We start from the raw sequence: 27,170 nt of genomic DNA on the forward strand, positions 1-27,170 counted from the left end.
ATTGATTAACACCTGATGCCCTATACCAAAATAAGGTCGAAATGAGTTCATAATTTAGATATAAAGGGTGATCTTATAAGCAAATTCGGAGAACAAAGGATAGTCTACCTCTCAGATCTGTGGAGAAAGAAGGAATTTGTGACTGAAGAACTAAAGTACATTATGAAATGTAAAATGAATAATTTTCATCCACATTAAATTAAAAAAAAGTTGTTGAAAAACAAAACCAATATAGTCAAAATTAGAAGGGAATCAGGAAGTTGGGAAAATTTTTTTAACATGCAATATTTCTGATAGGTCTTATTTCTAAAATATATAGATAATGGAGTCAAATTTAAAAGAATATAATTCATTGTTTGCAATGATAAATGGTTATATACAATTGATAAATGGTCAAAGGATATGAACAAACAATTTTCAGATAATGAAATTAGAGTCACATACTCAAGAAAAAATGCTCTAAATTATCGTTAGAGAAATGCAAATTAAGACAACTTTGAGATACCACTTCACACCTCTCAGATTGGGTAAGATGGTAGAAAAAGACAATGATAAATGTTGGAGGGGATGTGGGAAAATAGACGCTAATGAATTGTTGGTGGGGTTATGGAATTGATTCAACCATTCTGGAGAACAATTTGGAACTATGCCCAAAAGTCTATCAAACTGTGCATAACTTTTGATCCTGCAGTGTCTCTACTGGGCCTGTGGTCCCAAAGAGATCATAAAAAAGGAGAAAGGACCCACATGTACAAAAATGTTTGTGATAGCCCTTTTTATAAGTGATAAGGCATTGGAAACTGAGTAGATGTTCCTCAATTGGGGAATGGCCTAATAGGTTATGGTATATGAATGTTTTGGAATATTATTGTTCTATAAGAAACAGTGAGGAGGAATATTTCCTGGAGAGACTTATATGAATTGATGCTAAGTGAAGTGTAACAAGATTTTTTGGTCAACTGTGAAAGACTTAGCTCTTTTCAACAATGAGGTGATTAAAAGCAATTCCAAGAGACTTGTGATGGGAAGAGCCATTCTCATCCAGAGAGAGAACTATGGAGACTGAATTTGGATCAAAACAGTATTTTCACTTTTTTTTTTCTTTTATTTTCTCTTTCACCTTTTGATCAGTTTTTATTATTATTATTATTATTATTATTATTATTATTATTATTATTATTATTATTATAGTATAGCATATAGAAATATGTTTAAAAGAATTGCACATGTTTAACCTATTTTTGATTTCTTTCCCCTCATGGGAAAGGAGAGAAAAAAAATTTAACATAAAAGGTTTTGCAAAGGTGAATATTGAAAACTTTTTTGCGTGTATTTGGAAAATAAAAAGCTATTAAGAACAATCATTAGAAAACAATACTTGGTTGGTTCTTTTACTTCTACAATCTGGCTTTTGATCTCCTTACTTATATGAAATATTTTTTTTTAAGTTATCCATATTCTCATTCTCCTTCTAAAATATTTATTTTTGGTTTTCATATTATTTAGATTCCTCCTGTTTCCCATCAAAAGTATTGTTTGCCTAGGGAACCATCCTTTTATGAGGTTTCCTGTTGAAGGTAACATAAGTTGGGCTTTATAGGCTGTGTAAGAATTTGTTAGGTAGAAAGAGATAGGGAAGGAATCACAGACCTGGGTAGCAGCATGAAACTGGGATTTGCTGGTGAAATTAAATTATCTTCTACCTTTTTAAATTTTGTGATATTTTTTACATACTCCTTCTCCCCCCTTATTTTTTGGTAGTCTCTTTATCTTTCTTTTGTGTTCTTGGGTCACATTTGCTTGTCCATTCTATTATCCGGTGGCCTCTTTGCCAGTTTTACTGGCCTTTTCTCTTCTTGTTTTTTGTTACTTCTTTGACATAGCTAATTGCCTTTCCCATTGGCATACTTCTCTGGGTTTTAGTGATACTACTTTATCTTTATTGACTCTACCATACTTTTTTTTTTTATCTCCTTTCCCATATTATTGATCATGTTATGCATTCTTACTATGGCACTATCCCAAGACCATTCTGGACTTCCTTCTCTTTTTTCTCTATACTCTCTCACTTGATGACCTCATCTATTTTTGTGGATTTATTTGTTTTGTTTTTTTTCTGAGTCTGGGGTTAAGTGACTTGCCCAGGGTCACACTAGGAAGTGTTAAGTGTCTGAGACCAGATTTGAACTCAGGTCCTCCTAAATTCAAGGCTGGTGCTCTATCCATTGCACCACCTAGCTGCCCCTATTTGTGTGGATTTAAATATTGCTATGCAAGTAATTTTTCAGAAAGCTTCTGAACTCTGGTTCTGCATTATCATCTGCTTGCTGAATTTCAAACTGGTCATTCTATAGACATAACAAACTCACCACATCCAAACAGAACTTGGTTTGTCTTCCTTAAAACCCACCTCTTTTCCAGACTTCCCTAGTTTTGTCAAGGATACCATTCATTTGATTATTCACACTGAGATGCTTTCATCTCTTATAATTGATTATTTGTTTTGTCTTGTCCTACTTTCATAGCATCTCTTATGGTTCTCTTTCCCTACTAGATTTATACCAAAAATGCAAAGCTGGTTCAATATCAAGAAATATCAGCATAATTGACTATATCAATAATCAAACTAACAGAAATCATAGGATTATCTTAGTAGATGCACAAAAGGCATTTGACAAAATATAACACCCATGCCTATTAAAAACACTAGAGAGCATAGGAATAAATGGAGTTTTCCTTAAAGTAAGTAGCATCTGTCTAAAATCATCAGCAAGCTAATTTTATATAATGGAGGCAAGCTAGAAGCATTTCCAATAACATCAGAGGTAAAATAAAGTTACCCATTATTACAACTATTCTTCAATATTTTATTAGAAATGTTAATTTTAACATTAAAAGAAGAATATGAAATTGAAGGAATTATAGTGGATGATGAGGAAACAAAATTATTACTATTTGCAGATCATATGATGGCATATTTAGAGAATGCTAGAGAATTAAATAAAAAATTACTGGAAACAAGTCATTGGCATTTCTATATTTACCAACAGAGCCCAGCAGCATCTTAAATATTTGGGGGTTCTATTTGCCAGGAATACAAAGCCAGGGAACTATATGAACACAATTACAAAACACTTTTTTCACAAATAAAGTTAGATCTAAACAATTGGAAGAATATCAATGATAATTAAAAATGACAATTTTACTTAAATTAATCTACCATACCAATCAAAATGTCAAGAAATTACTTTATAGAGCTAGGAAAAAAATAGTAACAAAATTCATCTGAAAGAACAAAAGGTCAAGAATGTCGAGGGAATTAATGAAAAAAAAATTCAAAGGAAGGTGGCCTAGCTGTACCACACCTAAAACTAGATTGTAAAGTGGCAATCATCAAAAATAGTTGATTTTAGAGGTACTTGAATCTCTGTTGAAGATTTGCTTTGATGTCTGCTTATATCTTGGGTTCTTGAAGGCTTTGCCAAGAGAGTATGATGTGGGATAGGTTCTATCAGCCTTCCATAATAAAGCCAGTGATAGAGTTTATACCTGCTTCTTGGAGTCCAGCCTTCCTAAGTACACCAGAGATTTGGCCACAAGTATTGCAACAGAGAAGCAAAGAACAGGAGCTCTCATTTATACTAGTGAGGGAGTGTCCACACTTTGAGATACCTAGAGTTAGGGAGTATTACTTGTAAATATGGCATATGAGCTCTTTACAAAAGAGATTTTACCTCATTCTTCCTTATGTTGCCTGACTCAGTACCTGAACAATACTAAATGGATGGAATACACTTTTGAAATCTGTTTCAGCATCTTTGAATGGATGTTGGGTTACCTTGGTCTTCCCACTCCAATCCAGTAGGATTTTTTCATAGCTCGGATCTGATCATGTCTCATTCTACTATCTCCTTAACTTGAGTCTCAGATAGGAAGCTCTCTGCTCTGCCCATGCTTCTCCATGTAGCTTCCGAAACATTTTGCTCTTTACTTGCTTCCACTGATAATATAATCCATCTACCTTGGTTTTCTTCCAACATGACCTTCCCTCTCCCAATTCTGTATTTAGTATTCTTTCTTGGTTGGAGCATTCTACCTTTTTGCCTGTGTCCCTTAGGACTTTCTGGACTTCTTCAAAACTCAGCCTAGGTGCTCCCTTGTACAAGAAGTCTTATCTGTCATCCCACTTGTACTTTTCCTTCTGAAATGACCTGCTGGTAGCCCAGTCTTAGTGCAATGTCTGACTCAAAATAAGTGCTTAATATATGTTTGTTGATTTACTGGTTATGTTTTGGGTCTTCAAATAGTGCTAGTATATTTGAAAGTTAGAAATTATAAAGTTTTGCCTTTATACCTAGAAGGGAGCTAGAGTGTGCAAGGCAGGCAATCTGTATGCTTTGAGAGTTTAGGTTTTGGATAATATGTATTGATGGTATTGGTAAAATAGTTTTTTCTTCTTTTTTTATTTTAGTGTCAAACCAGGATAGAAAAACTCAACAAGAATTTAAGATGTGAAGAGTCCTTTCTTAAAAGAAGAAAAAAGTGATTGTTGGGACTATGGATCGGAGCAAACGGAATTCCATTGCAGGATTTCCTCCTCGCTTAGAACGTCTGGAAGATTTGGAAGGGGGCAGTGGAGGGGATGGAAATGTGGCCCAGATAGGAAGAGTGTGGCCGTCTTCATATCGAGCTCTCATAAGTGCCTTTTCTAGACTTACACGTTTAGATGACTTTACCCGGGAAAAGATTGGGTCTGGCTTCTTCTCTGAAGTGTTCAAGGTGAGTGAGCATCTGTAATTTCATCTCAGGCACTCTGCAGAACAGTATCCTTGCAATAGGTAGATAGATTACCCTTTCAAGGCTTTTCCATTTGTTCTTAACTTTGGTGGGGTCTTTGATTAGTGTGGCTCCTAATGCTGAGAAATAATTCTCACTCATTCTTCATGGCATTTGTTTTTCTTTTTATTTTGAATGTGATAGGGACTGCAGAATTGAATAGTTGACCCATTTTGCTTTTATAACTGGTATTGTGAGATATTCAGAATATTGGTGTGGGAATGGGATAGACAATGGAGAAATTTGGTATGAGTACTGGAGCAGGAAGCAGAAATTAATAGTTTATTGAATCAGTATGCAGATGTACTTGGTATATATAGGATATAGAGAGCATAAATTGACTTTCTATGTCTTAGATAAATCCTATCCTAGGAAACCTATCCTTAAGAGGGTCAATAATCCAGATGGAACTCCAACTGACCAGGAGCGTAGCCAGTTTGGAGTAACAAGCCTTTTTCATTGTAATTGGCTGGCTGCTGGACTGGAGTGCTCCTAAACTCCTGGGACACCAAAGTTCCTGGGCTTCCCCCCAACTAATGTGCCTTCTGCCTCCCATGATCCTTCAATCTTTTCTTATAGCTGGAAAAAAAATACATTTTCTATCTGTACTTGTGTTCTAAAAGGGATTACATCTGTATGTCATGATTATTTCTGGATTCCTCTTCATGAGAGTTAACATGATCTAGTGCAAAGGGATGTGGGCTTGGCATCAGAAAATATGGGTTTGAGTCCCAGATAAAGCTATTGTTGTATGACTGAACAAATCACTTGTAATTCTGGCCTTTTCCAAGGGACTGGGAAAAGGCCTATCAAGGTACACTATGTGGTTGTAAAAAGGATGTGCAATCTTAAGTCCTTTACTTTCTTCACCTGAATGTAGTTGAGGCTGAACTCAGTTGCAATTGCTTTTGATGTGGATGTATTTTTTTAAAATAATAATTTTTTATTTTCAAAATATATGCAGTGATAGTTTTCAATATGCAGTCTTGCAAAACCTTGTGTACAAATATTTCTCCCTCCCTTCCCCTCCCCTAGACGGTAATTAATCCAGTACATGTTAAACATGTGCAATTCTTTATGCATATTTCCACAATTATCATGCTGCACAAGAAAAATCAGATCTTAAAGGGAAAAAATGAGAAGGAAAACAAAAAGCAAGCAAACAACAAAAAGGTGGAAACACTATGTTGTCCACAATCACTCCCCACAGCTCTCTTTCTGGGTGCAGATGGCTCTCTCCAGTGAATGCATTTTTAAAAGTTCAATAAGTTTCCTTGCCGTTGGGCAGATCTTCATTGTGAACTGCTGATACCAAGACTTGTTCAGTCATTTTTTCCAGTTATGTCTTACTCTTTGTGACTCCATCTGGAGTGGTTTGTCATTTCCTTCTTCAGCTTATTTTACAGATCGGAAATGGAGGCAAATGGGGTTAAGTGACTTGCCTGGGGTCCCATATCTAGTAAGAGGCTGAGAGCAGATTTGCACCCTAGAAGATGAGTTGTCTTGACTCTAGGCCTGATATTCCATCCACTGTGCCATCTAGCTGCTAATTTGTTTAGCCATTCCTCAGTTGATAGACATCTACATTATTTCCTGTTTTTAACTGTTAGAAAAAGTACAGCTATAAATATTTTAGAGTTTAGAGAGACTTTCTCCATTTTAATGGCTTCTTTGTGGGTATAATACCAGTAATGGAACTCTGGTTCATAAGATAGGATTCTTTAGCTATTTTCTTTGTATGATTCCAAATTGCTTTCCAAAATTTTTGCCCAAAATAGCTCTACCATTAATGTATTAATGTACCTATTTTCCCCAAATTCCTCTAACATTGTTGCCATTTTTGGTTGGTTTTTGCTAATTTGCATGTCATGACCTGAAATCTCAGGATTGTTTTGCTTTGTTTTCTCTCTCTCTCTCTCTCTCTCTCTTTTTTTTTTTTTTTTTTTTTTTTTTTTTTTTGTGATTTGGAGAATTCTTTAATGTGATTATGAATCCTTTGTAGTTCTTTTGAGAATTATTTGTTCATATTCCTTAATCGTGTGTGTGTGTGTATATATATATATATGCACACACATGTATATGCATGTATATAACACATACATATATTATTTACTTATATATCTTGGACACCAAAGCCTTATCAGAGAAATTTGACACAAAGATTTTTTTTTTTCTATCCTACCTCTTTCCTTTTTGTCCTAGGTGTATTAGTTTTGTTTGTACTGAAGTGCTTCAGTTTCAAGCAATCAGAGTTATTTCCTCTATCCTTTTGTAATTGCTTCTATCTCTTGCTTGGTCAAGAATCATCTTTCATCCATAGAGGTATATCATCTATTTCTCTTCTAGTTTTTAAAAACATAATCTTTTGTGAACAGACAGTTCTCAGACAAAGAAATTGAAACATTTCTAGCCATATGAAAAAATGCTCCAAGTTATTATTAATCAGAGAAATGCAAATTAAGACAACTCTGAGGTACCACTACACACTTGTCAAATTGGCTAAAATGACCGGGAAAGATAATGGGGAATGTTGGAGGGGATGTGGGAAAACTGGGACACTGATACTGTTAGGTTTTTACTAAGTGCTAATGAGATAATGAGATGATAAGTTCTTACTAAGTGCTAAGTAGGTACTTAACAATTCTCTAGTTCTGGCAGAATATTCTAAAATCTAGATAGTCACTTGTAATGTGCTATTGTCTCCAGGGACTGTGGATTGCTCTCTTCTCTTGGAATTATTGGTGGAATTGTGAATACATCCAGCCATTCTGGAGAGTGATTTAGGACTATGCTCAAAAAGTTATCAAACTGTGCATACTCTTTGATCTAGCAGTATTACTACTGGTCTTATATCCCAAAGAGATTTTAAAGAAGGGAAAGGGACCTGTATGTATAAGAATGTTTGTGGCAGTCCTATTTGTAGTGTCCAGAAACTGGAAACTGAGTGGATGCCCATCAATTGAAGAATGGCTGAATAAATTGTGGTATATGAATACTATAGAATATTGTTCTGTAAGAAATGATCAGCAGGATGATTTCAAAGAGGCCTGGAGCTCAAGTTGTTATTGCAAAGCCTCAAGTCACAATTAAGAGTATAGGTTAAGGCCACATTTTTATGAGAGGTCTTCCCTCAGTTTATCCTATTCAAGGCCACATATTTATTTCGAACATATTGTAAAATATGGTGTTCAGTATTGGCCTAAGCCTTATTTCTGCCAGAATGTTTTCCAGGTTTTGTAGAAGTTTTTGTCAAATAAAGAATCTTTTCCTAGGTAATTTGTTTTCTACTTTATTAAACACTGAATCTCCTTCATTTGTGTTTGTCCCACTGATCTATCATGCTGTTCTTTAACCAATACTAGATGGCTTTGATGATGTCTTTATAGTTTCAGTTTTTTATTTTATCATTTTCCTGGATAGTCTAGATCTTTTATTATTTCAATTGAATTTTGTTATTATTTTTTCAAATTCTGTAAAATGTCCTCTTAATAATTTGGTTGATATAGCATTTAAAGTATAAATTAGTTTTGTTAGTATTGTCATTTTTAGTATATTGGCATGGCCTAGCCATGAGCACAATTTCCCCAGCTATTTAGAGTGTTGTTTTTTTCCCTGAAATCACCCCCTTTGCCATTTCTTAAAGCACAGTTTTATTTAGCACATTCACATACTATAATAGGTTCAGCTGTTTTCTATTTGATGGATACCTCCTCAGTTTCTAATTCTTTACAGTGGAAAGAACTAATTTTAATTTAAGTATTTTTGTATATATGGGTCCTTTTCTTCTTTCTTTGATCTCTGAGGTATAGATCTCATAGCAGTATCACTAGTTCCAAAGGGATTCACAGTTTAATAGCTTTTTGGGTATAGTTATAAATTGCTTTACAGAATGGCTATTTTTATTTGTGGGTGAGTGAGTACCTTTGTAATCTAGTTCACAAAATGCCTTTGGTAGTAACTGATGTTCTTGTTTATCAGGGGTTTTGAGCTCTTCTAGGGTGTGACTCCATAGGAGCAAGACAGATTTCCTTATTCATCATGTCTGTCTGTCTGGATGGCTTAATTTAATATTCTGTTAATTTAGTACCACTCTCTATGGTTTTAAGCAACGATTAAATTAGTAGTAGATTAGTTTGTTGTATTTTTATTTGTTTTGTTAAACATTCTCCAATTTCATTTTATTTAGTTATTTTTTAAACCACAAATATAATAGGTTTATTTACCATTTTGTACATCTGAACTAGAAGGTATGAAAAAAAATTTACTCATTCATATATACTGTCAAAAAATTTATAAATAAAATTTTAAAAAAATTTGTTGGGAGTTTAAAAAATGTTTTTTTAGCTGCATGCCCAGTCCATTGATCTGTTTTTTCTTTTATGTATAAATTTTCAGAAATGTAAATTTTCTTAAAGACTGATTTGGGAGCAGCTAGATGGTTCATTGATAGAGAACCAGCCCAGGAGGATCTGAGTTCAAATTAGACCTTAGATATTTAACTATCTGTGTAACCCTGGACAAGTCACTTAACCCCAGTTGTCTCACCAAAAAACAAAACAAACATAAAGGAGGGAAAAGGACCCACATGTACAAAAATGTTTGCAGAAACTCTTTTTGTGGTGGCAAAGAATTGGAAAGTGAGTAGATGCCCATTAATTGGGTAATAGCTGAATAAGTAATAGTATATGAAAAAATGATGAACAAGCTGAATGAATGAAGAAAGGCTTGGAAAGATTTACTCAAACTGATAATGAATGAAATAAGCAAAACCAGAAATACATTGTATCCAGTAACAGCAAGATTGGGCCATGATCAACTATGAAAGATTTGGTTCTTCTTAGTGGTTCAGTGGTCTAAGGCAATCCCAATAAACTTTGGATAGAAAATGCCATCTGTATTCAGAGAGACAAATATGGAGAATGAATATAAATCAACATATGGTATGACTTTTTTTTTTTTCCATTTTCTTGTTTTTTTCTTTTGTGATTTTTTTCCCTTTTATTCTGATTTTTCTCAACATGATTCATAATTCATAATTCATAAAGAAATGTATGTTAAGAATTAATGCGTATATATAATCAGAAAAAAAGAAAACAAGAAAAAAAAGAAGAAAGAAAGACTGATTTGCCTTACATTCCAGAATTTCTACATTGTCTCATTGTCAAAATCTTTTTTTCTCAATAATATTTGAGAAATACTAGTTTTTAACATTCATTTTTGTAAGACTTTGTGTTCCAAATTTTTCACCCTCCTTCCCATACCCCAAGACAGCAAGCAGTCTGCTGTAGGTGAAAGAAATATATGAACTTATTTTTATATTTGTCATGTTGTGCAAGAAAAATCAGACCAAAAGGGAAAAAAAAAAAAACATTAAAAAAAAAAAAAGAAAAAAATAAAGGTGAAAATACTATGCTTTGATTCACATTCAGTCTCTATAATCCTCTCTGAATGATTCTATCACCTGTCTTTTAGAATTGCTTTGAATGACCTCATTGTTGAAAAGAGCCATGTCCATCATGTATCATAACTTATTTAGCCATTCTCCAAAGAAGGGGCATCCTCTCAATTTCTAGTTCCTTACTACTACAAAAAGGTTGCTAGAAACATTTTTTCACACTTGGGTCCTTTTCCCTCCTTTATGTTCTCTTTGGGATACAAACCCAATAGAAACACTGCTGGATCAAAGGGTTTGATAGCCTTTTGGGCATAGTTCCAAATTGCTCTCCAGAATGATTGAATCAGTTCACAACTCCACCAACCATGTGTCAGTGTACCAGTTTTCCCACATCTCCTCCAACATTTATCATTGTCTTTCTTATCATTGTCATGTTAGCCAATTGAGAGGTATGTAGTGGTACCTAAGAGTTGTCTTAATTTACATTTCTTTAATCAATAATGTTTTAGAGCATATTTTCATATAACTATTAATGGCTTTAATTTTTTCACCTGAAAATTGTTCATATCCTTTAACTATCAGTTGGAAAATGGTTTCTATTCTTATAAGTCAATTCTCTATGTATTTTAGAAATTAGGTCTTTATCAGAGTCCTTGGATACAAAAATTTTCCCCCAGTTTTCTGCTTCCCTCCTATTCTTGGCTATATTGGTTTTGTTTGTACAAAAACTTTTAAATTAATATACTGGAACTTATCCATTTTGCATTTTCTAATGTTCTCTAGTTCTTCTTTGGAATTCCCCAAGTGTTACACATGATCCATGTGTACATAGATTATTGTAAAAATGGACTAGCATTAAAAAACAAAACAAAACCCAACAACGCACAATCTTTGAAACAAATCTGTAGCTTGTGAAATACTTGAAAGAATAGAATAAGTTTTTTTTTTTATTAATAGTTTTTATTTACCAGATTTATGTGCATGAGTAATTTTACAACATTGACAATTGCCAAACCTTTTGTTCTAATTTTTCCCCTCCTTCCCCCCCACCCCAGATGGCAGGTTGACCAATACATGTTAAATATGATAGAGTATAAATTAAATACAATATATGTATAAATGACCAAACAGTTATTTTGCTGTACAAAAATAATTGGACTTTGAAATAATGTACAATTAGCCTGTGAAGGAAATCCAAAATGCAGGCGGACAAAATTAGAAGGATTAGAAATTCTATGTAGTGGTTTATAATCATCTCCCAGAGTTCTTTCACTGGGTGGAGCTGGATCAGTTCATTACTGCTCTACTGGAACTGATTTGGTTCATCTCATTGTTGAAAATGGCCACATCCATCAGAATTGGTCATCATATAGTATTGTTGTTGAAGTATACAGCGATTTCCTAGTTCTGCTCATTTCACTCAGCATCAGTTCATGTAAGTCTCTCCAGGCCTTTCTGAAATCATCCTGTTGGTCATTTCTTATAGAACAACAATATTCTATAATATTCATATACCACAATTTATTCAGCCAATCTCCAATTGATGGGCATCCTCCACGTAGTTTCCAATTTCTGGCCACCACAAAGAGGGCTGCCATAAACAAAGAATAAGTTTTTTTTACCAGCAAGTACTATTGGGGAGACTATGAATGAGAGATAGCACCTTCAAGAATTTATCAAGAAATTATCTGTTTCTCTTAATTTATGTTTATGTTTCCTGGGCCTCCTCTGAGCTCTCGTTTGAAAATCAACTGAGTATTTGTCAGCCAATCCTAACTAGAGAAACACTACATGTTGTCCCAGAGACCCCATGAGAGAGTTTAAAATCCCTTGATGCCTGGTGAGATAGGTAAGGCATGTTTGGAAGAATGACAAATTGTTACTAGCCAGGGGTTAGCAGGGAAAAGTGTGTCAGAGGACCTTTTTCTTTCCCTCTGTTTGGGGATTTTTTGTTTGTTTTGATTTCATTCATTTGGAACCTGTATTCTGTATTCTGGGATTTGACATGTTTCCTGAATGACTGGAAGAATTCATACAAACCATTCTGAAGCCTTCTTTGTGAAAGGAATCAATGACATGTTTTAGCTAGTGGCAATATGTTTACAGGGACCTAAATAATAAGCGGGATTGGAGAGAAGAATTTGGACACCTTTCCCCCCCCCCCCCCTTTCTGGAAGAAATTGAGTTAATCACTTGTTAGAAGTAGGAGCAACAAACAGCTTTGGAAGAAAAATTTTGGCCAATTTAACTGAAAGCATATTGAGTAATGATTACCTCATCATGACTTAAATTATATCCTTGCAACAACCTATTCCAACAGCATCTGAGGAAATATCCATGTTGCATGTGCTAGGTTTCTAAAGTCTCTTTTTTATGTTTGATGACAACTATCAGAATTAGTCCTAGATCTTGTATTCCAGTAGAAGACATTAGTAATTTTTCAAAATAAATCTTTATTGCTTTGTTTTTAATGTCACCTAAGTTTCTAGTGGATTTTCCCACTTTTTCCCAGATATTCCTTATAAAAGAAAATAGAAAAGGAGAAAAAAACAGTTCTGCAAAAACTAGCCAATGTATTAGGCGAAAAAAAGTGACATATATGTTACATATACTGTAAATGTCCTGTTGTCTCTTCAATTATAATATCATCTTGTAATCCTAACAATATACAATATAACAATATACAATATACATGTGAGCAGGTGTTTTTGCCTTTACTAGTACTTCCAATGCTTTGTATGGTACCAGACAGATTGTAAATTTGGCTTTTATTTATTTATTTGTTTTTGTGAGGAAATAGGGGTTAAGTCACTTGCCTAAGTGACTTAATACCAAACTTAACAAAACATATTATCTTTCTTCCAAATTCTCCCCTCTTCTCAATATTCCTATTCTTGTCAAGGGACTACTATCCCCTCAGTCACCAAGGCTCATACCACTGCTGTCATCGTGCAGTTTCTCATTGGCACTGTCTTCTTGTTTCTGCCTTTATAATCTCTTATATATGTCCCCTTCTCTTTGCTTACCCTGCCCTATCCTGGTGTGGGCCGTCACCTGGACTGCTTTACTAACAAACTTGTGGGTCTCCACACTGCTCCATGTTGACATGATCACTTTGGCAGCTTAGTGGAGGATATTCATCCTCCACTAAGCTGCCAAAGTGATCATTTCACCTCTCTTTTGAGATTTCATTTGACCTGTCTAGCTATTCTTAGGCTGTCTTGCCTTCTACTAATTGTTCTCTGGCTCCATTGGCCTACCTGCTGTTCCTCATATGACCTTCCATTTCCCATCTCTGTGCTTTTGTTCTGATTGACCTGATGTCATGAATGCTTTTTAAGTGATCTGGTATGCATGGAACCCCTGCTACACTTTAAAAAAAATTGTTCTAAAGGATAGCTTTCAGGGCTGACTAGAAGAGAGATAGGATGGAAATCTTGCTGATGTAAAAGTTAAAGATATCAGCTAAAGTAACAGCAAATGTTCTGACTAATATGAAAACATTAATGCATAATTACATATGTATAATCCATATCAAATTGTTAACTGTTTTGGAGAGGGGGAAGGTGAAAGATGGAAAAAATTTGGAAGTCAGGATTTTACAAATATGTGAAAATTTGTCTTTACATATAATTGGGTAAAAGTTAAATATTATTTAAAAAGACGTAAATGTTCACCCTTTTTTTTTTTTCTCATGGTAAGAATGGCAGAAGACAAAAGAGACCAAAGTCTTCTGATTGAATTGTCCCTTTACTTTGTGTTTCCCAGTAGCAGACCCCACTCAAAGGTTGAGGCTTATGTGAATTCTTTGTGATCCTATTGAGGCAAGTCAAGTATGGCTTGAATGAGAAAGCTTGTTCTACTGCAAAATATGTTTGATTTGGTTTTGTATAGGGACTTGAGGCAAAGTAGGAAGATTGAAGTGACCTAATGGAAAATGTTGTTGGAATTGATGTGAGATAATGGCTAGAGATCCCCTTGATGAGGTCTTGGGTGTGGTTAGAGGAATTGATAAAAATTAATCCCTGAGGCAGGCAGGGAGAAGGCACTGATAGAGATCACTTTAGGTCAGTAATTCCAGCCTCTCTAGAGGTCTCAGCAGTCTCATTTTGCCATGCCTTGTCAGAAATCTTAGTCCTGTCCCTAAGGTTAAATTTTCCCTATTAAATCTATTTATGGGCCATCCCATGGCTGTTGCCCTCTTTTGGGTCAGTCCACCATGCCATTCTGCCTCATGGTGTCTTTCTCCTTACCCCTCCTCCATGCCACATGGTCTCCAATTTCTACAGTGTTTCTCAACCCTACTTCCTCCTCCTTAGAACTGACTAACTCTTTTGGGGGACTAAGTCCCTTTCAGCATGTAACCTGCCAGCTAAGGGTATGCCCCAAAATGAGCGGGGGTGGGGGGCTTCCTTTCTACTAAGTAGTTGTACTTTCCATTTAGGAATTTGTCTTTCACTTGCTCTCCCTCTTTCCTAAATAAATCTATCTTTTATCAAAAAGAGTGGCCATTGTGAATTCCTCTCATGATCTAGTCCCCCAACTTTTGGTCTAGGGAATGATTAGGGGCTAATTTCCAAATCAGTAAGGGAGATGATTATTTCCCAGACTAAATGTAATGGCAGAGAAACTGAGCAAGACAAAGATCAGAGAGTATTTGATACACAATTTATTAAATGGAGAGATTTACTGGGACCAACAGACCTCTCAAAGAATCCAGCACTGAATATAGGATACAGCATTCTTTTATGGGGTAACAATGACATAATGGGGGGAGGTACCTAGGATGACAAAATGGGAGGTACTGGAGAGGCTTCCTATATTCTAATGATGTCTAAAATGGATAAAGACCTTTATCCCATCAAACATTAAGAGGGAATAAGTATAGCCTAAGGTCTAAGATAAAGGTCTAAAACCTTTATCCTAACTTTAAAAGGGAAAGGTTATAACCTGAGGCAGAGTAACTGAATTTGGACAATTCGGGAAACTGGGTCAGGACTTTAAAAGAGAACTGTGGTACAACAAAGTGATTCCCAGATCAATTGGAGGTGAAAATTTCTTATGGGAACTGGGTAGTTTTCCCAGAGCCAGGGTTTTTCTAATCCAGGTCCACCACCCCAAAAGATCAGGGGGTCACAGTTCTATTACATAAAGCACTTAATATTTAGAAAGTGCCTTCCCTCAAGAAATTTTAATTCTACTACAGGAAGACACAGAGGACTCCTAGTTAGGAAGAATGCTAACTTCTGGGGAGATTCCAGAAGGAAGGAAGAACCATTTGAGCTGGGCCTCAAATATTATGGGAATGGAGGATCGCCGTGCAAAGGCGTGGAGGTGGGCAATGAGGCGTTTGGGGTACAGAGTAACAAGCAATAGTTTGACATCAAGGTAGGTTCCTGATGGAAAGTAATGAATGAACTTTTTGAAATGACAGGGAAGCGCCAGATTGTTAGTCAGGCAAAAAGCAGTCAAGAAAGCCTTTTGTAGAGGTAGGGATTGGATTTGAGTGTTGAAGGAGGCCAGGGAAGCCAAAAGGAGAAAGTCAGGGTCAGCCAGTGCAAAGGCAAAGATGGTATATAAGCAGAAGAAAAAAGAACCGAAAACAGATAAGTAAAAGCCAGTTGGGAGGGTTGGTGAGCACCTGCAGCTGGGCCTGGCCCGGGCCTGAGCACAAGTACCGGTTGTGGTGAGGAAGGCCAGCCCTGAGACCTCTCAGAGACTGGGAGCTGTTGTGTTGTTGGCCCGGTGATGTCTAGGCCGGGCCACGGCCTCTTTGCTGCCCTGGTCCCGCATACTGCTTCTTTGTTTAAAGGACCACCTTTCTGATCCTGGTGAAACATAAATCATTCGCCCTTGGTCCCCCTGCACTTTGTTTACCATTTGCCAGCCGTTTACCAGAATTCAAGTTTTTGACACACATACAAGGGATCAGCTCCTTAGATGATTTTCCAAAAAGAAGAGTGACTGAGAATGAAGAGACCTTTTTAAAGCACAGATAGTGTCAGTAAATAGAGTCGGAAAACTACTGTCAGAGAGTTCTTTGTGTGACAGTGTTTTCTTAAACTTATCCTTCTAAGATCGGCCAAGGAGAATGGCTCTCCTTTCAGTGGTCAGGAGGCGCATTACCACAAAGTCACTGAGGCACAGGCAAAGAGTCCCACATGAATGACACATTCATAAAAAGAAGTAAACATTTCATTATACCTTTTGTCCGACAAAGACTCTGTATTAATGTTTCTTGTTTTTTCTGTCACCTTCATTTCCTATTCTATTCTTCCCTACTCCTTTACTCAGAACCATCTTCCCTGCCTTCTATCAGGTCCCAGCTAAAATCCCATCTTCTACAGGAAAGCTTTTCCCATTATTCTACATGCTAGGACTTTTTCCCCTGTTAATGATCTCCAAATTATCCTGTCTGTAGCTGTTTTGTACATTAGACTCTGATCTCCTTGAGGGGCAAGTGCTGTCTTTTACCTTTCTTGGTATCCCTAGCATGAATACACTGCCTGGAACATAGTCGGTGCTTAATAAATCTTATAATTAATAATCATCTTATAATCAATCACATGAGCATTCATTAGATACCAGTTATATATGGATGCTGTGCTAGTTGCTATGGATATAAAAATAAAAATGAATTAGTTCCCATCTTTAAAGTGCTTATACTGTAATGGAAGAAGCAACTGGTATATACATTGTTATATATAAAAGACATTTGCAAATATATAATAATCCAGCTGAAGGGGACATAAGATAACTTTAAAGGGGAAGGAGCTTGCAGATGGATGGACTTTTCTCTGGCTCTCTCTCTTGGCTGGAACTGTCTCCTTCAAGTCTGCAGGAAGCCTTTCACAATCTCTTTTCAGTACTTCTCCTGTATTCAATATATCCCTAGTTATACTGTATATAGAGTTTGTGCATAGTTGTTTCCATGTTGAATTTCCCATTAGATTCTGAGTTCCTGAAGATCAGGACTTATCATCTCCAGTGTCTGGCAGAGAGGAGTGCTTAGTGTTTTTTGTTCACACTTAAGAAGTGTGAAATTGAGAATAACAAGGTTATGAGCCTGCTATGAATATTTTGGCATATATTGGTGTTTGCTAACTACTGGACTTTTTTTCTCTTTGACTTCTTTGGAGGTGTATGTTGAGAAGTGAGACTGCAAAAGCAAAGGGCATGGATAGTTTAGCTACTTTTTATGCATAATTCCAAGTTGAAATCCAGAAAAATAGAACCATTTAACATTTTCACTAACAGTATATTAGGGTGCTTGCTTCTCCATACCTATCCACAGCAGCCTGTGCCCAGTGGTTGACAATTTCATATTACAGTGTTCTGAGTTTATTCAGAAATGGACTTAAAAAAAAAAAAAAAAAAGGTTTTTTTGAGTAGTGGGAGAGGAAAGTTCTTTTTTACTTGATTTCTTAACTTTTCATCATCTTTTGCAACTTTTTTTGGGGAGGGATCTATTTGGCAATAAAAATGAAAAGTTGGTGAGTTGATTTCTTATTGTTTCCTTTTGCTGTTACTGAGACTACACTAATTCACGACAGACACTTATTTCCAACAGTGGTTTGTGAACTTAGGCCCCTTCAAAGTCTGCAGTAGCAGAGAAGAGAAAATAAAAAGTGTTAAGGCATATTCTTGTCGTCAATTGTCATTTTTGGGCATGAGTGTTGTGATCATTCCAGATATGTACATAATGTGGTGTTAACAGAATTATGATGCTATGAGAAGTCTATTTCCTACTCAGAATTTTTTTTTGTGTGTAATCTATAATAGAGAAAATAAATCTGGAAGGGACTTTAGAAGTGATTTAATACAATCCTTTCACTTTTCAGATGAGGAAACAGCCTCTGAGAGATAGGGATTCTCCTAATCCTGGAAAAGAAAAGCCTGCTTGAGCCAAAACTCAAAATTCCTGGATATTTTCCAAATTCAGTACTTTTTCTAATGTTCCATAGTTATCAAAAAGTATATAGATACTTTAATAACTATATGAAAACATGATTACACAGTTCTTTGTAGCTACAAGCATTGACATACCAGCAAAAAAGAACTTTTATATGCAAAATAGAAATAAAAGACTAAATATTGTTGTGCCACAGTTCTCTTTTAATGTCCTGACCCAGTTTCCCTAGTTGTCCTGTTCAGTGACTCTGCCTCAGGTTATAACCATTCCCTTTTAATGTTAGGTTAAAGGTGTTATATCTTAGACCAGTGGTCCTCAAACTTTTAAAATAGGGGGCCAGTTCACTGTCCCTCAGACTGTTGGAGGGCCGGACTATAATAAAAACAAAAACTATGAACCTCAGCCCAGTGCAGGAAGTGTGCTTTGCTAAGAGGAGTTTAGGTCGAATGTTACTTCTGGTCTGATTTTTGCCATAACCCAGCTGGCCTGGATCTGGCCTGAGGGCCATAGTTTGAGGACTCCTGTCTAGACCTTAGCCTATACTTATTTCCTCTTAATGTTTGATGGGATAAAGATCTTTATCCATTTTAGACATCATTAGAATATCAGGAGCCTCTCCATTACCTCCCCCTATTAGGTTATCCCCATCCAGGTACCTACCCCATTATGTCATTGTTCTAGTTGCCCTATAAAAAATCCTGTATCCCATATTCAGTGCTGGATTCTTTGAGAGGATAATCTCAGCCCTGGGACCAACCATAGATCCCAGTAAATCTCTCCATTTAATAAATTCTGTATTGAATACTCTCTAATCTCTACCTTGCTCAGTTTCTCCAGCATTACATCCTCTTCTCAAAAAATCCCTAAACTTTGTAACTAACAAATAGTCAAACAAAATAAAACCACACGTTGGCTCAATAAAAAGTCTGTCTTATTCTCTCACTATATAGTTAACACAGCTTGCTTCATCAAGAGAGTCAAGACTTTCCAAGTTGTTTACAATTTTGTTCTCATTCTGTTCACATCTCTTTTATTATAGTTCCTTTAGTTGTATCTGACTCTTCATGACCCTGTGGACCACAGCATGCTAGACCCTTCTATTCTCTCTTAGCCTATCCAAATCCATGACACTCAATTCATTTCCTCCTCTGCCATCCTCCTTTTTCTTTTTCCTTCATTCTTTCCCAGTATTAGGGTCTTTCCAATGAGTCCTAGCTTCTAGTTATGTGATCAAAGTATCTAAGTTGCAGTCTTAATATTTGACCTTCCAATGAATAGTCTGAATTAATTTCACTTAGTATTGATTGATTTGATCGGTCTCCTTGCTGTGCAAGAGATTCTCAAAAAATCTCTCCGGCAGCACAATTTCAAAGCATTGATCCTGTGGTTTTCAGCTTTTCTTGTAGTCCAACTCTCACTCTAACTGTTAGAGAAGCCAGATACAAACCTTTGTTGGCAAGGGGATGTCTCTGCTTCTTACTGTACTGTCCAGTTTTGTCACAGCTTTCCCTCTAAGAAGGAAACATGTTTTAATTTCATGGCTGCAGTCATTGTCTGCAGTGATCTTTGAGCCCAAGAATATGAAATCAGACACTGCTTCCATTTCTTCTCTGTTTGCCAGAAAGTGATGGGACCAATTGCACCCTCCTCTTGATTGAGGCTTGTTAATTCTTCACTTTTCTATTATCAGAATGGTATCATCTGCATATCTGAGATTGTTGATATTTTTCTCAGTGTGAGGGATGTAGAAGAAGACCCTTACCCGAAATGACTACTCAGAGCTCACTCAGTAGAAGGCAAAAAAGTTGTTTATTGAAAACCTCTGGAGGATGAGCTGTCCATTGCAAAATGCAGTAGGAAGGCTAAAGTAAAGTAAAGATAATAAAAATACATAGCTTTTATACAAGAAATTACATCACAAGTAAGAGAGCATTGAGAAGGGGAGGGGGAGGCATCTAATTGGTTGTTGCTATTTGGAGAGATTGAATGGAAGGTTTGTTTCCCCAAAATCTCCTGATTTCTAGGAAACAGAAAAATCAGGCCTTCAGGCTTCATCAAGCAGATAGTGGTCCAGCTAATAGACTAAATATCAATAAATGTCATCAGTTCAGGTTAAGTAAATATGGCTATAGCTGGCCAAGGCTCAAGTAAATATGAGCCTGCACATATTATACAGGTCTTAGGGGAAACACAGAAATAATGAAAATAAAATACAGAAAAAGAATTCACATATTCTTGTAAGTTCTTCACCTTATCTTGCTCTATTCCCCACACCAGCAGTTTTAATTCAGCTTTTGATTCATCTAGTCTTGCATTTTACATGATATGCTCTGCATATGAATTAAATAAAGTGATAATATACAGCTTTATTATACTCCTTTTTTTAAAATTATAGTTTTTATTTACCAGATATATGCATAGGTAATTTTACAGCATTAACAATTGCCAAACATTTTGTTCCTAATTTTTCCCCTCCTTCCTCCCCCCAGATGGCAGGTTGACCAATATATGTTAAATATGTTAAAGTTATATTCCTTTTCTAATTTTATACCAATTAATTGTTTCGTGTGTGGGTCTCGCCGTTGTTTATTAGTATTCATACTTCTTTAGAAGACAGATAAGATGATCTGGTATTTCTACTTCTTTGAAGACTGTCCACATTTTATTATGATCCACACAGTGAAATCCTAAAATCTTTTAGGATTTTAAATAGCTCAGCTAAAATTCTGTCATTTTCACTAGCCTTCACAAAGCTTCCTAAGGCTCACTTCACTTCATTCCCCAAAATAGCTAGCTCTAGATCAGTAACCACCCCATCATGGATCTTTTCTAAATAGTTCTTCTGTACGTTCTTGCCAGCTTTCTTTTTCTTTTCTTGATCTTTTTTTTACTTCTGTTAAGTTCCTAATATTTTTCCACATGAAAGTTCTCTTGATATCTGATTTTCTTAAAGAGAAATCTTTTGCCTTTCCCATTCCATAGTTGACTTCTATTTTTTTGCATTGTTAATTTAAGAAAACCTTGTCTTTTCTTGCTATTCTCTGGAATTCTGCATACACTTGGATATCTTTTCCTTTCTCCTTTCCCTTTCCTTCTTTCCTCAGCTATTTGAAAACCTCATCAGACAAGTCATTTTGCTTTCTTGATCTTCTTGTTCTTTGGAATGTTTTTTGTTGCTGACTCCTATACAATATTGTGTCCACATTCTTCTGGCATTCACTCTATCAGATCTTAATCTATTCATTGATTCTATTTCATATTCATAAAGATCACCTTTTGTTGGAACTCTCCAACAAAAGATAGGGTTGCCTGTCTTGGACAAGCCTGAATAGTATTAAGTTATGGGATTCATAGACTCTCCCTGTACCAGGCCACCAAAATAAAGGGGTATGGAGTGATACCTCAAAAGTATATTGTAGTCACAGGACAAAGTCACAGTTTGTCTCAAAAGAATATGTAGGAGCAGCTAGGTGGCGCATAGAGCACCAGCCCTGAATTCAGGAGTTCAAATCTGGTCTCAGACACTTAACACTTCCTAGCTGTGTGACCCTGGGCAAATAAATCACTTAACCCCAGCCTCAGAAAGGGAAATAAAAAGAATATGTAGGCTTAGGTCTCCTTCAAATCTAGAGACAAAGATTTTATTATGCAGTTAAGAGTGGGATAAATCCTTAAGGGGTTTTAGCAATTAGCAAAAGGTCCAATTTGCTATTAAGGAGAAAAAACTCCACTTGTGCCACTGTTCTCTTACTGTCCTGACCCAGCTTCCCTGATTGTCTTATTCAGTTACTCTGCCTCACGGGATAACCATTCCCGTTTAATGTTAGGATAAAGGTTTTATATCTTAGACCTTAAGCTATACTTATTCCCTCTTAATGTTTGATGGGATAAAAATCTTTACCCATTTTAGACATCTTTAGAATATTGGGAGCCTCTCCAGTACCTCCCATTAGGTCATCCCCATCTAGGTACCTCCCCCATTGTGTCATTGTTACCCCATAAAAGAATGCTGTGTCCCATATTCAGTGCTGGATTCTTTGAGAGGATAGTCTCCTTCAGCCCTGGGACCAACATGGATCCATGGGTCCCAGTAAATCTTTCCACTTAATAAATTCTGTATTGAACACTCTCTAATCTCTGTCTTGCTCAGTTTCTCCAGCATTACAGACTAAGGGGAAAGGCTCCAATAAGGTTTGACAAATGGAATATTATGCCATTGACTGGTAGACTGACCTAAAAAGATTAATCCGAAAAGTTAGCAAGGTAATTACAGTAAAGTATGTCTTTTATAAGGGAATTTTAAGGGGCAGCTACATGGCACAGTAGATGAAACATGGCTTGAAATCAAATTTGGCTTTGGAAATTTAACACTTACTAGCTATGTGACCCTGGCCAAGTTATTTAACCCCAATTGCTTCACCCCTCCCCATCCCCATTTAAATATATATAAAACCTCTGAGGTATGGCATCATAACTTGGCTTTCTGATTGGATACAGTAACTATATGTTATGATGGTTTTACTAGTTCCACCAGTGATTTCTATCTGCAATGGTGTTGTATATAGGTCCACTTGAACAAAAGGCCTAATTATTCAAAAAGGTACACTTATGATCCTATCAGAACTCCTCACTGCTTGCCTCAGGGAATAGATAGGTTTCCAGATTGTTTATAGTAATTCCAGCTTTCTCTATCCATGCCCCATTTTACTACCAAACATCTTATCAGTATAGTTTCCTTGATCTAGTCAAGTCCCTCCTCCACAATAAGGCAGTGATCCCTGAGGGGCACTTCTCCCTACTTTAGTTCTTTGATGTCTTCCCAAACTTTCTGAAGTCATTCTTTTCATTATTTCTTACAGAATACTTTAAATACCATGATTTCTTCAGTCATTTGATGGGCACCTCTTTCTAGTTCCTTGTCTGTGCAGAGACATTTTAATATTTTAAATAAATAAGTAAATGCTATGAATAAATCTTTGGGATATATATTGGGTTTTTTTTAAAGGTATTTTTTTCTTTTATGGTTTTTTTTTTCTTATGAGGTTTTTGTGATTTATTGTCTTATAGAAGAAAATTTTACAATTTCTGTAGCACTTTGTAGTTACAAAGAGCTTTAAATAGATTCTCATTTTATACTCAGAAGAGCCCCAAGACTGTAGTTTTTGTCCATTTTACAGATGGTGTGAAATTGAAGTGGAGAGAGCTTGTGACAAGCTAATCAATGACCTGCCATCATCTCACCAGCTTTAAAATCAAGCTTATTGTCTTTTTTCTTAAATCTGGAGTTCTTTTCACCATTTGTGACATCAACATTCATCCAAGCCTCCCATGTTTGTAGCCTTCTCTCCTTTTCACTTCCCATTGCCAAGCTGTTAATAATTCCTGTTGATTTTGCCCTAGTTAGATCTCTCAAAACTGTTTCATTCTCTATACTACCCTAGCCTTTACCTAGATAGCTTCTCATGAACTCCAGACTTCCAGTCATCTCCATCCCATAGCTAATATGTCCTTATCACTGTCTTGGGTTATTAGAATAGCTCTTAAGTGACTCTCTTTCCATAGACCCACCCTTCAGATCTTTGCTAGATCATATTTCTCTCCCTCCCTCCCTTCCTTACTTTCCTCCCAATCTCCCTTTCCTCTCTCTCTCTCTCCTTCCCTCCGGTCTTCTCTTCCCTCCGGTCTTCTCTTCCCTCCATCTCTCCTTTCCTCCTTCCTTCCTTCTTCCCTCCCTCCCTTCTTCTCTTCCTTCCATCCTTCCTTCTTTTAGATTACATTTAATTATATGTCTTACTCAGAAGTTTATCCCATGAGGTAAAGTTTATTGTTTGCTTCACATTCAGTGCCCTCTACAGACTCAGTGCATAGTAATGATGGTTAACATTTATATAACACTTTAATGTTGGGAAAATACTTTACCTGTGTTATGTCACAACAACCCTGAGATGTAGGTACCATTATTAGCACCATTTTTATTTTATTTTATTTTAATAGTTTTTATTCAGATATATGCATGGGTAAATTTTACAACGTTGACAATTGCCAAACCTTTTGTTCTAATTTTTCCCCTCCTTCCCTCCCCCCCCCAGATGGCAGGTTGACCAATCCAATACATGTTAAATATGATAGAGTATAAATTAAATACAATATATGTATACATGACCAAATAGTTATTTTGCTGTACAAAAATAATCGGACTTTGAAATAGTGTACAATTAGCCTGTGAAGGAAATCCAAAATGCAGGCGGACAAAATTAGAGGGATTGGAAATTCTATGTAGTGGTTCATAATCATCTCCCAAAGTTCTTTTGCTGGGTGTAGCTAGTTCAGTTCATTACTGCTCTACTGGAACTGATTTGGTTCATCTCATTGTTGAAAATGGCCACATCCATCAGAATTGGTCATCATATAGTATTGTTGTTGAAGTATACAGCGATTTCCTAGTTCTGCTCGTTTCACTCAGCATTAGTTCATGTAAGTCTCTCCAGGCCTTTCTGAAATCATCCTGTTGGTCATTTCTTACATAACAATAATATTCCATAATATTCATATACCACAATTTATTCAGCCAATCTCCAATTGATGGGCATCCAAGTAGTTTCCAGTTTCTGGCCACCACAAAGAGGGCTGCCACAAACACTCTTATTAGAAGAGGAAACTGAGGCTGGGAATCGTTTCATGACTTGCCCAGATCTTAAAACTACTACTTCTCTGAGGCAGGTTTCAGATGCATATTTTCCTGACCCCATGTTCACTGTTCTAGCCACTAAACCCTACTCTTCCCTAATTGCTTTATCCTCTTTTCTCAGCTGTGCTTGTACATAGAGTTAAATCCTGCAAATCATTCCAGGGCAAGCAGCTCTGGAAACTCCCAGTTGGAGTCGGGGAGGGGATGGGAATATCAGAAATACCAGAGTAACTTGAAGAGGTTTCTGGGTAGGCTGCCTGATTTCTCCCATCCACCTTGGGACTATTTGATAGTTTCCTATTTATCATAATTATTCTTAGTAACTAGGTACTAAGGTTAATTATTTATCCATACTTGCTATTCTTACAGCCTGATTACTGAGAGTCGGAGGAGATATAATGAGAAATTTTGTAGCAAGCATGCTTTTAAGGAAGGAGCTTAAAGAGGCCTTGAAGTTACCTTCCTACCTCAGATGCTCAAAGTATTGTGTTAGAGCTGGAAGGAGACCCCCAAAGGGGGGAAAGCCATGTCCTAGATCATTGATTGAGGAAGGTGGATTAAAATGTTATTGAAATTGATGCTGGGCCAAGTCAGTCAAATGAAACCCAAATATCTGAGACTGAGATGAAAGTGACTTGTTCTTAATTTGGGCAATCAATACTTTTTAAAAAAGACACATTTGCATAACTTTGTGGCAGTATAACTGATTTCCTTTTCAGTTATTTGATTTTCAGTTATTTTATGCACTTAAAAACATTTTTTCCAAGAAGGGTTCTGTAGGATTCACCAGATGGCCAAAAGAGGTCCATGATATAAAACCCTAAGTTAAGAAGTCATTTCTTAGAGGCTTTTTTGTCTAACCACTTCATTTTTAATGTCTTCTGTTTTTGTCACATGATTTCTGTCTACCTTTCCCCCACAAGTCACTTCTAATTTATTTTGACCAGGAAATTGGGGTTAAATTACTTGCCCAGGATCACACAGTTTTTAAGTGTAAAATGCCTGAGGTCAAATTTGAACTCAGGTCCTCCTGGGATTTCAGGCTGGTACTCTATTCACTATGCCATCTTTCTGTCTCCAAGTAATTTCTTATTTACAACAATTTTTAAAGAGGAGTTTTGCAAAACTGATCATTACATTAACCGAGTCCTAATGAGTTGCATATACAGTATTCTACAGCCACAGTGTCCTAACCTTTATTAAGAAGGGAGATGCATTTTTTCAGTTCTTCTCCAGAGACAGATATGATCATTTTAATTATATAGAATTCAATTTTGAACTTGCCTTTACAATGTAATAGTATAGATTGTTTACCTGGTTCTGTTTATTTTGCTCTATGTCAGTTCATATAAGTCTTCTGAGGCTTTGAATTCTTCATTGCTATTTCTTATAGCCTGTCAACCCTGAGAAGAAATGAACAAAAAATCATATACATCATGCAGCCACTGTTAACTGTCAAAAAAAACCCCAAGAGCTCATGGAGCTTATCAAAACCACAGTTAATTCTAAAAATAAAACCAAACCAAACCAAAATGCTAACGGAGATCAAAACCAAAAAGCTTTCTTTATTCCTTTGGAGGAGAGGAAACTAGATGCTTGTGCTGGGGCCCTCTGGTAGGAGATCCACCTTAGCATGGACAAATCTCAGTACTTATGTAAGTGGCTACGTAATCAGATGTAGTCTTGGCAGTGAGGGTAACTGCAACAACAAGACAAGTTTGATTCAAAGCAGGACTTCATGACAGTAACATAGGTACTGCAGGTGCTAGTGTAAGCTTAGGGACCACCCGGTGCTGGCACAAAAAAATTCTGTGGCTAAGATTATCACTAAGATGAGGGTAGAGGATTGTTGTATTGCCAAGCTCAGGGCACGACTTGCTTGCTGGGTCTTAGCTCTGGAAAACAGGATGTCTCTCAGTAGTAAAAAAAAAAAAAAAAAGAGGGATGCTCTTGCCATAGAGATGCTGATAAGCCCAATAATAATATTCCATTATGTTCATGTACCAGAATATGTTGGACCAGTCTCCATTTGTTGGGCATCTACTTTATTTCAATTGGTTTGCTACCGTGAAAGCTCTATCATGAATATTTTGGTATATGCCTCTTGCCTTCATTAAAAAAAACATTTTGAGATTTCTTGATACCTTTTGGTTTTACTTCAAATGAACCATTCCAGCAATATATACCACATTCTATATCCATTGTTCCCCATCTGCCCAGCAAAAAAAGGGAGGAATCTCTCCTCATTCTTCTGAGTCCAAGTTTGATCATTGTAGTCCCCAGGGCTCCATTTGATTTTATTATTCTCTTAGTTTACATTGTTAGCATCATTGCTAACA

At 36.3% G+C, this 27,170-nt stretch overlaps 1 protein-coding gene across 4 annotated transcripts in view; it reads left to right on the top strand.

Annotated features, from left to right (window-relative positions):
• The window catches only part of TESK2 (testis associated actin remodelling kinase 2), a 138,428-nt gene that overhangs the window by 32,989 nt on the left and 78,269 nt on the right, over positions 1-27,170 (top strand). For 3 of the 4 annotated variants that reach the window (XM_074266102.1, XM_074266104.1, XM_074266103.1), the window contains exon 2: positions 4,472-4,779. The exons of the other annotated variant lie outside the window; for it this stretch is intronic. In XM_074266102.1, coding sequence (XP_074122203.1) covers positions 4,558-4,779 — 222 coding nt within the window. In that variant the 5' untranslated portion in view covers positions 4,472-4,557. The remainder of the gene's footprint in view (positions 1-4,471; positions 4,780-27,170) is intronic. 4 annotated transcript variants of the gene reach the window in all.

The sequence above is a fragment of the Sminthopsis crassicaudata genome, chromosome 4 (assembly GCF_048593235.1).
Source record: "Sminthopsis crassicaudata isolate SCR6 chromosome 4, ASM4859323v1, whole genome shotgun sequence".
Classification (NCBI taxonomy): Eukaryota; Metazoa; Chordata; class Mammalia; order Dasyuromorphia; family Dasyuridae; genus Sminthopsis; species Sminthopsis crassicaudata.